The following is a 16,346-nucleotide window of genomic DNA, read 5'->3' as shown; positions in this document are numbered from 1 at the left end:
TTATTATTACGTCTGTGTGGGAGAGACCCCGCTCCACTCAGCATGTCCTGGGATTCCCATCATCCTGTGTTCCAGCCTTGGAAGGCATAGCACAGGAGAAGCAGCAGCATGTGGCCTTCTTAACTTATAAGGCGTTGGGAAGGTCACTGCTGTGGCCACAGTTGTGACTTCTGGGATATAGTTGGTCTGAGCCACGACGAGCCTGAAATTCTGCTGCTCCTTTTGTGTTTGTTGTCCTCCTTGTCTCTAACAATTTTGTTCGGCTTTCCTTACATGTGTCACCAACCCCCTCCCCACTATTCTTAGATGGTGACTATGTCTCTCTCATCCATCAATCAATCAGCTGTGTTGAGCACTTAATGCGTGAAGAGCACTCTACTAAATGCTTGGGCAAGTATAATATAACAGGGTTGGTAGACACGTTCCCTGCCCACAGTGAGCTTACAATCTAGAGGGGAAATCTAGAGAGGGAAAGAAATACATGCCCTTAGGATATATTAAGTGCTCAATAAATATTATTACTACTACTACAACTACTACCACCATTACTACTGCTAGCACTGGCAGAGACACGGTAGTAAGTGAGTTCTCTTAGGAGGTTAAATGTAAAGGAAGAACATTTAAATGACCCAGAACTGAATGCCTTGAGAAAAACCTGCAGCCAAGAGAAAAAAAAGAAAGGAGATCTGGCACAGAATTTCATCTTCAATCGAAAAGAACTGAACCGTGCGTACTGTATAAAAATATATGGGGGGGGGGGGGTGTTGTATGGGGGAAGGAGGGAGTGTGTGGGGTGTCTGTGTGTATGCATGGGTTTATACACAAAATATCCAGCCCCAAGTATGGGAAGCCTGAGAACTGACTTTCTAATACCAATAGAGACAAAATAAGGAGCATGTAAGAGAGTATCTGTGAACTATATTTACTGATTTAACTATGGTGGAACTTGTGGCAAACCAGAAATGGCTTGAGGCACCAATGAACATTATCTAATCCCAAACTTCCCATTAGATTTAGCTCATGAACACTCCAAACTCTTCCTGACATCAGATGGTTTAACACAGAGGGTTTTAGGACTGAGGAAAACACTTCACTCCAATTGCCATCCATCATTCCACAGTTTCTAAAGCAACACCCCGGTAAAGTCACTTGGAATTTTGCACTTTAGGAACAACCAGCCGTTTCCTAGGCACTTTAATGCCGACTCCACATTAACTATTTGCCTTCACAACAAGAATTTCCCCCGACCACAAAAAAGTTTTATTAAAATCCCTATTTCATTTTAGATTAAGTATTATATGATGTTTTTCCTTCCAGTTGTGGGAAAGCATGAGTCTTCAAACTCGGAAGAATGCTTCATTAATTTCAATAATAAACATTAAAATAAATATCAAGTAGTTCATTCCATATAAAATATTTAATAATAAATATCGATAATAATGGTACCTGCTCAGTGCTTATTATGTGCCCAAGCAATGTATTAAGCTCTGGGGCAGATAAGAGATAATCAGGTCAGACACAGTCCATGTCTCACAGTTTAAGTCAGAGAGAATAGGATTTAATCCACATTTCACAGATGAGGAAACTGAGGCAGAGAAGTTAAGTGACTTTGCCCAAGGTCACACAGCAGGTGGGTTTAGAACTTCCAGGCCCTTGCTTTTTCCTCTAGGCTATACTGCTGTCTGCGCGCTGTGCCTCAGTTCCCTTATCTGTAAAATGGGGATTCAATACCCATTCTCTCTTCTTCTATCTGTAATGTAAGCCCTAAAGGAAACAGGAACTGTGTCTGACCAGATTGCCTTGTATCTACCGCAGGGTTTAGTTTTGTGCTTGGCACGAAGTAAGGGCTTAACAAATACAATTATTATTATTATCACTATTATCTCAATCAGGAGTGGGTCAGGCTGGGAGGGAGGAAGCAGAGCCAACACGGAATTCACCTGCTTCCAGCGTAGAATAAGGGAGTTCAGCGATACATTTTCACAGTCCAGTAAGCAAATCGTACTGGCTATTTTTGCCTTCCAATAACTGGCCAGGATTTTGATGAAGCAGGTTGTATTTGGAATTTTTTCCATCTATTTAAGGCACTGCACACTGGGAAGATATGCTAGTAAGAAACCCGTGTTAAAAAAAGCCCTATTAACATTAAACCAAAGCCAAGAACTAGTTTAAAACACACTCCGCAATCTGGCCTGATTTTTACAAATCCCAGCCATCGCGATTTTCATTTTGGTGGTCATGGAGCTCAAGAAGAGGTCCATCCCCCAGAATTTTGTAGAATGTTTGGCTAAAGTACTGACAATGTTTACTGTAGCTAACTCTTCCTCCTCCTCCAGGACATCTGACAGCTGTGATTTGAGAAAAGCAACAAAGGGAGAATAAAACGGCACAAAAAAAATCTAAATTGGAAGGGTGAAGCAGAGTAAAATTTGGGAGTTGTAGAATTTTATTCTTCAGATAAAAGGAAGTTCTTATCCTTAATAATGATAATTGTGGTAATTGTTAAGCACTACGTGCAAAGCACTGTGATAAACACTGGGGGAGTTACACGATAATCAGGTCAGACACAGTCCCTGTCTCTTGAAATTCACCAGAGAGGACTGCACATTCCAGGAAACGTATTTTGCCTGCACAGCTTAATGGAAGGTGCACAGAACTGGGAGCCAGAAGACATGGGTTCTAATCCCAGATCCGTTGCTTGCATACTGTGTGATAATGGCTAAGTCACTTAGCAGCTTTATGCCTCAGTTTCCCCATCTGTAAAATGGGGATCACATTCTTGTTTTGCCTTCCCCTTGGACTGGAGGACAGGGACCTTGTCTGATCTGACTGTATTGCACCTAAATAATAATAATAATGGAATTTGTTATGTTTTTACCATGTGCCAAGCACTGCATTAAGTGCTGAGGTAGATACCAGATAATTAGGTCAGACTCAATCCCTGCCCCACATGAGGCTCACAGTCTAAGTATAAGGGAGAACAGGTACTTAATCTCCATTTTACGGATGAGTAAGCGGAGGCACAGACAAGTTACCTGACTTGCCCAAGGTCACACAACAGGGAAGTGGCAGAGTCAAGATCTGAACTCAGGTTCTGCTGATTCCCAGGCCTGTGCCTTTTACCATCAGGCCACACTGCTTCTTAGTGTTTGGCACATAGGAAGTGCTTGACAACTACCACTGTTGTGGAAAGGGAGTTGGGAAGGGACAGAAGAGATCTGGTCTATTACGGTCTCTCTGGTCCACCTTCTGTCCACCCCTTTTCTCCCTTCCTCCCCTATATCTTGAATCTGGTGACCTCATGGTGTTCAGTTATGGAGTGAGAAGGTCAGCACTAAGAATCGATAACGGTTCGGTCAGACAGGAGAAAGGACAGAAAGCCATGTGATGCTACTTGGGCAACCCCAAAAGGCACCAGGACATCCAGAGTTTCTCCTGGAGAGACACATGTGTCCAGCTAAAATTCTCAGCCTCAACAGGCATAGATAAAAGCCACCAGCTACAAAATGGGGATTGAGACTGTGAGACCCAGGTGGGACAGGGACTGTGTCCACCCCAATTTGCTTGTATCCACCCCAGCGCTTAGTACAGTAAGTATAGTGCAGATAGTAAGCACTTAAAGACCACAATTATCATTATTAATAATAATAACAATAGATATTGCTAGGAAAGAAGTGGAGGAAATAAGCACTTTAGAGGAGAGATGAGAATTCTGTAACCGGTGGCTATTTTAAAAATCAATTCATCATGCAGCAGTGCTAGAAAAGTGATTGAAAAGTATTTGAAAACGACTAGCTTAGCTAGAAAGCAATTGCAATTCATATCCATTTTTTTCAAGACTCGTGTAATCACAAACAGATTTCTCCAAATGAAATATTATCCTTGCAATGCCTTTAAAGCTTCTCTCTGATCATTATTTTTCATTTACTTCCCACTTTCTCAAAAGTGTCAAGGCCCCTGGTGCGCAACGTAATCAATGAACCAATTTATAGTGCGCTTACCATGTGCAAAGCACTGTAGTAAGGGCTTGGGAGAGTACAATACAATAGAGTTGATAGGGATGATCCCTGTCCACAAGAAGCTTACACTCTAGAGGGGAAGACACACAAATTATAGATGGGGAAATGGTCAAGTATAAGAATGTGAAGTACTGTGGGGCTGGGGTATCAAAGAGTTTAATTATTTATACTGCTGTCAGTCTCCCCATCTAGAATGCAAGCTCGTTGTGGGCAGGGAATGTGGACATTATAGTGTTATGCTGTATTCCCCTAAATGCTTAATTAGTACAGTGGTCTGCACTTAGTAAGCACTCAATAAATATGATTGATGAGCTACAGACACAAGTGCAAAGGCAATGTGAAAGAGAGAGCCAATAGGAGAAATGAAAGCTTACTCAGGGATGGGATGATATTGAAATATATAGAGCAAGTACATATATGAGGAATCATAGGAATGTAGGGGTTTGTAGAAAAGCACCTAATCCATTTTATCTGCATTCCAGGGGTCCTCATGTAAATCATCACAGAACTCCAGTGGAAGGGGAAATAGAGATAATTCTTAAATAGCTGAGTAAATAATGTTCAGGATGCTGTACCAGGAACTGGAATACTTGCACATAAATCAATTAAGGCCTTGACCACGGGGGTTTGGCTATCTAAGCATATCCAGTCTACAGCCTCCGATCTCTAATTATTTTTGGTTCCACGGAGAGCCAAGGAGAACAAGACAAGTAAGCCACACAACCGTGTTCATTATACTGAAGCGATTTAACTGTTTCAACATCCCCGGGAAGAATGCAAGCGTATGAACACAAATCATTGTCAAATCAACAATGGATTAAATTGATTTACTCACTAATAGCAGCAGGAGAACGATGTCGGGATTATCACAAGCACAGGCAATGTGAATAGGAGTCCAAAAATCCTCGTCTTGATGATTTACGTTTACTCCTTTGTCAATTAGAATTTCTGCGGTGAAGACGTTATCGTAGCGGGCACACTGGAGAAAAGAAGACCATGATGAAGGGAGATAAATGATGGAGATGTGTTTTCCCACCAACAGCATGTGCTGGGGCAAATGTCACTTTAATCTCTGCTATCATCACCCTGCTGCTAATTGAGTTAAGCTGTTGGGAGTGACAAGCAGATTTGTGATGCAGGATTTGTGGAAGATTTTCCTCACTGACCCCAGACCCGGGAGTCAGAGGACCTGGGTTCTGATCCTAGCTCCACCACGTTCCTGCTGTGAGTCCTTGGGCAAGTAACTTCCCTCCTTGGCACTTCAGCTTCCTCATCTGCAAAACGGAGGTACAGTACCTGTTCTCCCTTCTACGTAGACTGTGAGCCCCGTGTGGGACCTGATTATCTTGTATTTACCCCAGTGCTTGGAACACAGAAAGCGCTTAACAAATACCATGATTATTATTATTATTGCTTATAAAGGTAAATGCTTAGCAAATACCATTACTATTATAATCTATTAATTATTATATTAATTGTGTAGTTATTATAAGTGCTAAAGTACCCCAAAAATTATCTTTATCATAATGTACTTAAATACTAAGGGAGAATGCGGTGAAGACCACAGGGCACAGGTGATGCAGTAAGTGGGGAAATGGTGGGAGGAGATGAGAGATATTTCAAAGTAGGTCTTCTGGAGGAGATGTGATTTTTAAAGGACTTGAAAGATGGAGAGAGTCGTGGTCTGCTGCGGATACAAAATTAATAGTATCTGAATTGAATTCATAGAGTTCCAGGTTTATTCCAGCAATTTTGCCAGATCTCTTTGGATGTATTTGCTTCTATCCCTCCTACCCAAATGCACGGAATCTTTTTCTCGCAGCCATTTCGCCTAAGAATACGTAATTGCGGCTTCATGGTTAATTATACCCTAGATTTTATATTGTAAGGGTCCAAAACGAAAGCCAAAAGAAAGAGGAGACAGGCGATCTGGGGAAACCTGACACTTCAGACTGCCAAATTACTACTCTCTAGTACCTGAGGTGTTTTGAAACACTGAAATTGAATCTTTGCGATTTTTCATTTGGTTCTTAGCTGTCACATTGGCACACAAATACAATAATTATGACCTCACCCTGAGACCATGCTCAACACCCAAGCGCTCAGCTTGACCCTTGCCCAAGAAGCCGTGTGGCCTAATGGAAAGAGCCTGGGCCCGGGATTCAGAGGATTTGGGTTCTAATCTGGGATCTGCCACTTGTCTGCTGGGCGACCTTGGACAAGTCACTTCACTTCTCTGTGCCTCAGTTATCTCCGCTGTAAAATGGGGATTAAGACCGTGAGCGCTATGTGGGACAGGGACTGCATCCAACCTGATTTTCTTGTATCTACCTCAGTGCTTAATACAGTGCTTGACACATAAGCGCTTAGCAGATACTGTAAAAAAAAAAGTCTTCCCCCAGTTTGCCTCATCTCACGAGCTTTTTGGAATAAAATTTCTCTTCCCTCTCCTCCCTTCCTGCTTTCCAAAGACATTCAAAGGTTCCTCATCTCCAGGGATGCTTTCGTTGACTAAGAGAAGTCAAACGGCTATTTTCCTTCACCACTATTTCAATAAACCTGTTCTTCCAACTTGTTTGCTTATCCCTACCTTTCCTCCACCACTATTTCAATGAACCTGTTCTTCCAACTTGTTTGCTTATCCCTACCACACTGCCATGATATATTTAATAAGAGTCATTTTAGGATATGATGGAGATAAGGGTAAATAATTGATGGTGTTTATCGAGCTTTTACCCTGCACAGAGCAGGGTAAAGGACATGGCATGGCTTAATGGAAAGAGCATGGGCATGAAGAGTCAGAGGACCTGAATTCTAATAAAGGGTTCTGCCACTTGACAGCTGTGTGACCTTGGGCAGGTTATTTAACTTCTCTGTGCCTGTTATTTCATCTGTAAAATAGGGATTTAATACCTGTTTTCCTTCTTATTTAGACTGTGAGCCCCAAGTGGGACAAGAGCTGGGACTGACCTGATTTTCTTGTATCTTCCCTATTTTACATATTATAGGGAAGATACAAGAGAATATAATAATGTATTATATATATATGTATTTCTCCCTTCTGCTTCATCTACACAATTACTTCTGTATAGAGACACAAAATGCCCTCTAGAATCCCATAGCATTTAGGGGTTATTATTTCAGTTCTTACCAGATGGAGTAAGGATCCTCCTGAAGAAATAGGGGTAGAAGGGTCAGCACCATTCTTCAATAGCTGGAGCACTGAAACAGGATGAATGAGAAGGGTGTCAATGGCAAGACGCATCCCATTCCTCAAAGAGCTCCCTCCTTCATCCTCTTTAATACATCAGCAAAATATAATCCATGAATGAAAAGCACCAGGAGGAATTGGAACTATGCGGGGTCAGTGTTTCCCTTATCAACCTCAGTGCCCCAGTCCATTAGTAAATGGCTTTTCATAACTACATTCATTGTAAGTACCATTGAGGAACTTCTCAGCTGCACACTTTATGAGGCCTGAAGCTTTTGGACCAGGTTTCTGTAAGAGCTGGACCAAAGATGCCTTTTAAAACTCTGTGCCTTAAGATCCCATGAGACTCAATGGATTTTTTTCACCCGGGATACGAGGATAGCATGTTCAGAATTTATAGCCTATAAAATTCACCTTTCCATCAAAGATGAGAGAATCACCCTGCTAAAGAACTGATAGAGACAACAGTGCCACAAAGAGTCCAACCTGTGAAGACAATTTGGGCCAAAAGGGAACAGGATACAGGCTCTCTGTACCTCTTAGACTACAGACAAGAAGCAGACAAGAAGCAGAATGGCCCAGTGGTTAAAGCACAGGGCTGGGGGTCAAAAGACCTGTGTTCTAATTCTGGCTTTGCCACTTATCTGCTGTGTGACTTCAGGCAAGTCACTTAACTTCTCTGTTCCTCAGTTACCGTATTTGTAAAGTGAGGATTGACACTGTGAGCCCCATGTGGGACATGGACTGTGTCCAAACTGATTATCTTTTATCTAACCCAGTGCCTGACACATAGTACGTGCTCAACAAATACCACTGGAAAAAAAAAACCAATAGAAATTTAGTGACATCCCCAATGAAGACCTTTCTCAGGGTGTACAGTTTCCTTGAAGCAAGTAGTTGTGTGAATCTAGCTCTACACTTCTGTGTGTAAATGTGAGTGTGTGCACATGTGTGTACCAGGGTATAATCCAAGCTTGATAACGATGAAACAGCAACTTTCAAATGTGATGGGATGTAAGACTAGAATTAGAGGAAAGAGACCCATTAAGGAGTGGAGAAATGAAGTGAACAGTTATTACAGCAGCACCCAAGAATCAAGAGAACCTCAAAATGCAAGACACTAATTATAGCATTAGCTCACTGTGGGCAGGGAATGTGTCTGTTATATGGTTGTGTTGTAATAATAATAATTTTGGTATTTGTTAAGTGCTTAGTATGTGCCAGAACTCTTCTAAGAGCTGGGATAGACACAAGATATTCAGGTTGGACACAGTCCATGTCCCACATCGGGCCCATGGGCTAAGTCCCCATTTTACAGATGAGGAAACTGAGGTGCAGAGAAGGTAAGTGATTTACCCAGGGTCATGCAGCAGAGTTTGTGGCAGAGCCGGATTAGATCCCAGGTTCTTCTGACTCCCACATGCCCATCCACTAGGCCACACTGCTTCAACTCTTCCAAGCGCTTAGTACAGTGGCCTGCACACAGTAAGTACTCAACAAATATGATTGATTGATTTGACCATGAAATCTAAAGATAAGAGGATGTCAGGAATAGCATAAGTGAAATGCCACAGACAAAATGCAGACTGATTTTTTGCACTATGCTGGGAAAAAACAAAAAAAAATTCCCTCAAGCTTAAATCTGGGAATCAAAAGAATTCCTATTCTTACTGTGGGCCTCTTCATGTCTCACCTTTGCCCCCCACCATTTAGGCCTTCAGTCACCCTCTCCTCCCAATTATGCTGCTTATTCAGATTGATCTCAACCCACGGAAGAAATAAGCTAGAGATAGGAGGGAAGAGTGATCGAATTACTTCTTCTACTGACTCAAAAATTTCTCTAGATCAGGCATTCCTGATTTAAGTTTGAGCTAAAGAAAGACTTAGCTCAGCTAGAGGTGAGGAAGCAAAATAGGATGTATCCTTTTTGGAAAAATTGAGGAAGGTAAGTTCTAGAGTGGCACTGATAGAGTTAAAGTAGACAACTAGGGATCAATGGATTAGAGAGTCAACTGAAAGGAAACATATACCAACAGAATTAAAGGATTAAGATTTGAGGCAGAGGCGAGGCATCAAGATTTTCTTAAAGTGAAAAGATTTTTTCTCGCCTCTGGTAGACCAAGTGACCACCAAAATGACAAGTGCAAAGATTTCCAGAGATGACAGAGCCAGGAAGCTAGAGTGCTTCCACTGGAAAAATCAAAAGAGCAAGGAGATCTTGCCAATCAGCACCAATGGAAGAGACCATGTGAATCTCAAACTCACTGAGATTCTTTTCATCATTTGAAGAGCAGGGAGATCTTGCCAATCAGCACCAATGGAAAAGTATGTGAATCTCAAACACACTGAGATTCTTCTCATCATTTTATTCGTGTGTGTGTACGTGTGTGTGCTATTTGATTCAGCTGGCCTCACAAAAAAAGAAATGATCCAATTTTAAAGATCACTGGGATTTCCCAAAGTCTCCTTCCTGCCTGATGGAAATTCTACATGTCTGATGTCTACCCTCAGGGTAAAAAAATACCTGTGGAAAGCTACTTCAAAGCAGTCAACCAACACTACTTCTTTTCAGCAACGGTATCAGAATGGAAACTTGTCGCTCTTCTGAGGAAGAAGTTCTTTCAAATCCAAGTTTCCACTCTAAATGCCTGACTGCCTAAATTACCTCTCTACAGGAGCAGGGAATATGTCTATCCACTCTCTTGTACTCTTCCAAATGCTCAGTATAGTGCTCTGCAAACAGTAAATACCACTGACTGATTGACTGATCTAGAATTGCAGTGGAAGCCACAGGAAAACCAAATCAACCCTTACTAAACATCTCTCCACAATTATCAATGATATTTACTAAGGGCTTACTACGTGTAAAGCACCATACTAAGAACTTGGGAGAGCACAATACAACAGAGTGGATAGGCACATTTCCTGCCCACAATGAGCTTACAGACTAGAGGGGGGTGATAGTCTAAATACATTAGTCGAGAAGCACCTTGGTCTAGTGGAAAGAGCACAGGCCTTGGACTCAGAAGGATCTGGGCTCTAATCCCGGCTCCTCCATGTGTCTGCTGTGTGACCTTGAGAAAGGCACTTCACTTCTCTGAGGCACTAAATCCCAGCCTCGAGACCCACCATACCCTCTCTTCATATTTCAGCAAAGCCCTAACAGAAATTTCTAGTCCCGTTTGCTCCTGAAAATTGTTTTCTCAAAAAAAAAATTGCGTAAAGTAGGAGTGAGACTCTGCTGATAGAAGACCCTACAGGAGTATCCCAAGAAGAGTGCTTTTCAGAAAAGATTTCCAACTGGGTAAAGAAGGTATCATCAGCTAACTTAATAGGGTAGCTGACTGTCATAGCGGCGAACAGCCCCGGATAATAATAATAATGATGATGATGGCGTTTATTGAGCACTTACTATGTGCAAAGCACTGTTCTAAGCACTGGGGAGGATACAAGGTGATCAGGTTGTCCCACGGCGGGGGCTCACAGTCTTCATCCCCATTTCACAGATGAGGTAACTGAGGCACAGAGAAGTTAAGTGACTTGCCCAAAGTCACACTGCTGACAATTGGCAGAGCCGGGGTTTGAACCCATGACCTCTGACTCCAAAGCCCGTGCTCTTTCCATTGAGCCACACTGCTTCTCTAAGATATGCTTGAGACTGTTACTTCAGAGGGAAAGTATGTGAAACAAACCATCCCAACGGGGCGGGACAACAAGGGAAGCAGCGTGGCCAAATGGAAAGACCACAGGCCTGGGAGTCAAAAGGACCCGGGTTCTAATCCCGGCTTCGCCACTTGTCCGCTGTGTGACCTCGGACAAGTCACTTCACTTCTCCAGGCCTCAGTTCCCTCATCTGTAAAATAGGGATTAAGACTGTGAGCCTCATGTGGAACAGGGACTGTGTCCAACCTGATTAGCTAGAATCTACCTCAGTGCTTAGAACAGTGCCGGGCACATAAGAAGCGCCTAACAAATACCATCAAAAAAGAAGCCTACTCATTCCTCTTAGCCTATTCCAAAGGAGCCGTGATTAAAGTTCCGTCTGTCCAGCTTTCCAGGGTTTAAATTGAATAGAGAATCGGGATTTGTGCTCCTCAGTCTATTAGTACAAGAATGTAACCTGGTTTCTCTGCGAAATCACTTTCAATTTAAGACCAAAATACACGGGCAGCTGCCAGCTCTACAGTGCCTGGGGCACTGGGGAAATGATTGCTCGTGAACAACGGGCACAGCTCAGTCTGCAGGCTGTGGCTCATTTTTTCAGAGACTGCGTGCTTGTTTGCAGGAGCTTCCCTGGAGAGAGTGATCAAAAGAGCACAGAGAGATGGATTTGGGGTGGCTTTATTTTTTGCCTCTCACTGAATTGCTGATTCAACCAATAGCTTCACACTTAGAATACAGGGAATAGGGACATGATGTGGGAAGAAAAGTGGTCCTTTTCTATCCAAAACCCTCAGTGAAAATAACCGTTTGGGCAGAACAGTGTCAATAAATCTCTCCCTTGTATTCAAAGACTGCAAGCTCCTTTTGGGCAGGGAATGCATCTACCAACTCTGTTTTATTGCACTCTCCAAAGCACTTGGTACAGTGCTCTGCACACAGTAAGCACCCAATAAACACGATAGATTGAAAAATGGGTGCAAAGATGATTTTGCTACAGTGAGATTCTGTCAGTATTAACTGCAGTTTATTCTAAAAATATTGCATTTTTTCTAAGAATAAATCCAGCTAATACTGTGATGTTCTGGTAATTTGTGGCCTTTTATTAAAAGTAACCTGTCATTTTAAGGGAGAGTGCCATTCTAAAATGTATTTTCCCTGCACATTATTTCCTGATGAAGTGTTCTACATTGTTCCCTGGCTGATTTTATTTTGTGCATTGTGTATTTGTCCTAGTCTCTTATGCTGTTTTAATGACTCTTTCCATTGCTCCCACTGTCTCCATCATAAGTCTTTCCCCCATTATTATTCATAGATTGTAATGCCCTCAGGGATGGGGACCAGGTCCAATTCCCACCTGTGTATTCTCTCCCAGTGCTTACTACAGTGCTCTGCACAGTTGGTGCTTAATAAATACTACTGTTTATTACCTGCCTACCTCAATTTCCCTGCCCTTCAAACTGTGGGAGAACTGATCTCACAGTCCGGACCCTGTGGTCTCAGGATGGAGGTCTCCGATCTAGACAAGCAGTGTGGCTTAGTGGATAGAGCTCGGGCCTGGGAATCAGGAGGACCAGAGTTCTAATCCTGGCTCCGCCACATGTCTGCTGTGTTATCTTGGGCAAGTCACTTAACTTCTCTGGGCCTCCATTACCTCACCTGTAAAAATGGGGATTAAGAGTGTGAGCTCCCTGTGGGACAGGGACTGTGTCCAACCTGGTTGACTTGTATCCATTCCAGTGCTTAGAACAGTATATGACACATAGTAAGTGCTGTAACAAATACCATTATAATAATGGCAGAGGAAAACCCACCTGGTCCACTTGTATCTACCCCAGTGCTCAATACAGTGCCTGTCATACAGTAAGCGCTTAATGAATGCCAAAAAAACCCCGCCAAAACACTCCCAAAAGCAAACCAAATGATGATGGCTTAACATACCTTCCTTGTCGTTGTGATGGATGATTGCATCCTGAATCATATCTGAGAGCATAAAGTGAACTCTGTGCTTCTTGGCCCGTTTCAGCCTCTTCAGGCCTCCCTCTTGTTTCCGAAAAGCCTTTTCCCGTTCGTAGTAGGCTTTGATCTGGTCACAGCGAATTCTCTTCACCAACCGCTGACGCTGGCCCAAGGGCAGGGACTCCAGGAGATACTGATCGATTTCCATGTCATGAGATCGGAAAACATTACAGAGCTGGAAGCAGCCTGAGACAAAATAAGAGACTGTCACAAACGTCTCTGGACCACAGTGCCTTTTCCCGTAACAACAACCACCCCACCACCAGCCTGTCCCCCAAAATATATGAATGCCAAGCCGATCAACACCTTTCATCTTTGATTTTAAAGGAGGATAAACAGCCCCATTCCGTAAGTGGGAGACAAACTAAGAGATTGAGTGACTTTTTTACAGTATTTGTTAAGCGTTACTATTTACTGGCATAGATATAAGCTATCAGGTTGGACACAGTCCCCATCCCACATGGGGCTCAAAGACCTAATCCCCATTTTACCATTGAGGGAACTGAGGCCCAGAGACATGAAGTGACTTGCCTAAGGTCACACAGCAGAAAAGAGGCGGAGCCGGGATGAGAACCCACATCCTTCTGAGTCCCCAGCCCATGCTCTATCTAGTAGGCCATGCTGCTTTGGCAGCACAACAGTGCAGATGACCATTTCACTCACTGGTATCTACTGAACGCTCTGTGCAAGCAACTGTATTAAGCACTTGAGAGACTGCCATAAAATTACGAGGAACTTACAGTCCAATCTGGGAATCAATCCACCATTACTGCGTGCTGGGCACTGTACTAACAGCTTGGGAGAGTCCATTTCATTCCAACCTAAAAGTTATTTAGAATAAAACTTAGGGTGAAACTGTACCCCACTCAGGAACAACTCCTGAGACACTTCTTAAAGAAATCTTAAACTGCCAACTTGTCAACATATTGTTTTGGTTTTTTTAAAAAAGACTTTTACCAGGCTCTCATTTTATAAGCACACAAATAGCCTAAAGGAATGAATAGGCTGAGTAAGGTTGAGAAATTGGGAATGGGAGTCTAGGCCGAAGGGCTGAGCTCACTGCTATTCAAATCTGAATTAGATCGACAAACTGCAGGGAAGGTTCGGTTTGTGTTTTCTTGAACTGGGTGATCGGGACTGTGAGGGAGTTTACAAATTCAAGTGTAAATATACTATTTGACAGATATCCAAGTCCAAGAAGACTGAATTTCAAGATTGCATCATGATTTGATAAAGACAAAATAGTCACCTTACTGGCATAACTCATTAGATTTTATTTCCTACCTGCTTGGCATACCATTGGTGGCAACAAGAAACTTGGCTACCTTTTATTCAGAATGGAAAATTCCTGACAACTAACCCCATATTAAAACAGATAGGGGAGACCATTGAAAGGCGCTTTCAATCATCTGCAGGAAAAGTCTATAAAGAGAGCAGTTTCTTTGGAGAATCGTATTGCCCTTCTCCCAACCGCTTAGCACGCAGCACTCTGCCCACAGTCAGAGTTCAATAGATACAACTGATGTATTGACAATCATTTGAGCTACAATGCCATTCTGATTCCCCAGAGGACTAAGCAAACAATTCCAAAAATTCCCCATTCTTGGAACTACCCTCAACCTTGCCCTCGTCTCTAAGACCTGGGAAATAACGTTGATTTGTCAACAAGAGGGGAGGTGGCCTGGCAGAGAAGATGGATCATCCAGAGATCAGGCAACATCTCTTCCCTGTTCTTGATCATCAAAATGTCTTAGCATAATGGCTGAGAGGTCAAACTCTGATTGTCTGCAGTGCCACGGAGGTCAACAGAATATTGGATTTCTTTATCTCTACATTTCTATATTGTTATCTCTGTTTCCATCTCTCCGCATCGATATCACAAATCAGAGACTTCAAGTAATGGGTTGTTCCACTGCCAGTAGGATCTGCTCAGGAAATCTGTCCCTCCTGGTGTTATTAAGGAGGTAGCCAGCTCCCAACTCTTTTACTATCACAGACGCCAAGCTCTCGTTGCTCTGAACCCATTCTTTTACTGTTACCCCTTAGCCTTAAAACTCCCTGAGAGTTTGACAGCCCCCAATGATAGAAACGGTCCCCCAGAGGAGACAGAATAAAACTTAGAAAGTTTCACTTAAAATATCAGGGGTGAGGGGTTGGGGGAGAGAGGGGGTTCATATCTTTCCAGCTGGAGAGGGTGTCTCAGCAAAGAACCATACATGCTTTCACCATTTCATGACAGTTGCTTCACTAGAATACTGTACTTAATGCGAATAACTGAATATTTCCCAAAGGCAACTGAAAAGGCAAGCCAGTCCCCCCCTCCGGAAAAAAAAAAAATCAGCCCACCTCTCCCAATCCCCAAATAAAATACCAGGCATAACTGACGCTGCCTAGAATTTGTGGAGGTTTAATAGTAAAATCAGATTTTTTCCTCACAAATAGCAGGTTCTGAAACCTCGTGCTTCTCCTTGTTAGTCACAATGTTTTTCAAAAACACCGAAGATAAATGTGAAGAAAAACTGTGGGTCAAGCAATAGATGATGCCATAAATATTGATGTGCAAAACCTGGAGAATTAGATGACAAATTCAGACCGCTTGAATTATTGGTTTTCCTCTTCAGCAATACACACTACTGTTATGCATGGCTACCTTATACCATCCATTTGCTGCGGTAAATTTCTTGCTCCCTAAAAGAGCGTATTAAAAAATAATTTATCATTATTTCTGCAGATGACTACAAGTTACCTGTGGCACAAGAAGCCTTCAACATGCAATAGCTCAAATGATGTTACTCTATGTTATGAAAAACACAGGACTACAGGCCTTTCCTGATGACAATAGCAAATATTATATTCATTACCTACAGGCCCAGTTCCTTTTGAAATAGATTATTTTCATCAACAGAGAAGTAACAGCACTGTTCAAATTCCTGAATTTGAAAGCTTTATATGTAATCTTGTAAACAAAAAAATCTGTTGTAATTATAATTACATTATTTGTTAAGTGCTTATGTGCCAAGCACAGTTCTAAGCGCTGAGAGGAATCAGACATCAACACTACAGTGCTTTGTACATCAGCAACTTTACTACTGATCTTATGGATTTGCCAACTTTCAAAGCTGTAAAACAGAGATTTCAAGTTTAAAATAATTTACCTTTGTGGAATGAAACCTATGAATAAATTAATAGTGCAGAATCCTCCCCCAAAAGAAAAAAGATCTCTAAGCAAAAAGCAGAGTTCCTAAACTCAACTCCATTCAAGGGAACCCCAAGTAACAAAATGAAAAGATGGTTACGTGGCAAAATTTCTTTAAAATACATTCTTCCCTTCTAGAGGGACAGGAATTTCTGAAGGGATTCAATTGGTTATCCTGCAATAAACTGTATTCCTGGATATTATTCTTCAAAAGCCCTAAGATGGTTATGTGGCAAAATTT

The 16,346-nt window shown here is 42.2% G+C and overlaps 1 protein-coding gene across 2 annotated transcripts in view; it reads right to left on the bottom strand.

Moving 5' to 3' along the window:
- The window catches only part of MYO16 (myosin XVI), a 212,923-nt gene that overhangs the window by 189,644 nt on the left and 6,933 nt on the right, over nt 1–16,346 (bottom strand). For both annotated transcript variants that reach the window (XM_038762138.1, XM_038762139.1), the window contains exons 2-4: nt 12,832–13,095; nt 7,171–7,241; nt 4,855–4,998 (exon numbers count right to left, since the gene is read on the bottom strand). In XM_038762138.1, coding sequence (XP_038618066.1) covers nt 4,855–4,998; nt 7,171–7,241; nt 12,832–13,095 — 479 coding nt within the window. The remainder of the gene's footprint in view (nt 1–4,854; nt 4,999–7,170; nt 7,242–12,831; nt 13,096–16,346) is intronic.

The sequence above is a fragment of the Tachyglossus aculeatus genome, chromosome 20, assembly GCF_015852505.1.
Source record: "Tachyglossus aculeatus isolate mTacAcu1 chromosome 20, mTacAcu1.pri, whole genome shotgun sequence".
Lineage (NCBI taxonomy): Eukaryota > Metazoa > Chordata > Mammalia > Monotremata > Tachyglossidae > Tachyglossus > Tachyglossus aculeatus.
Note: the sequence above shows the minus strand (reverse complement) of the source record. Positions and strands in the feature narration are given on the sequence as shown.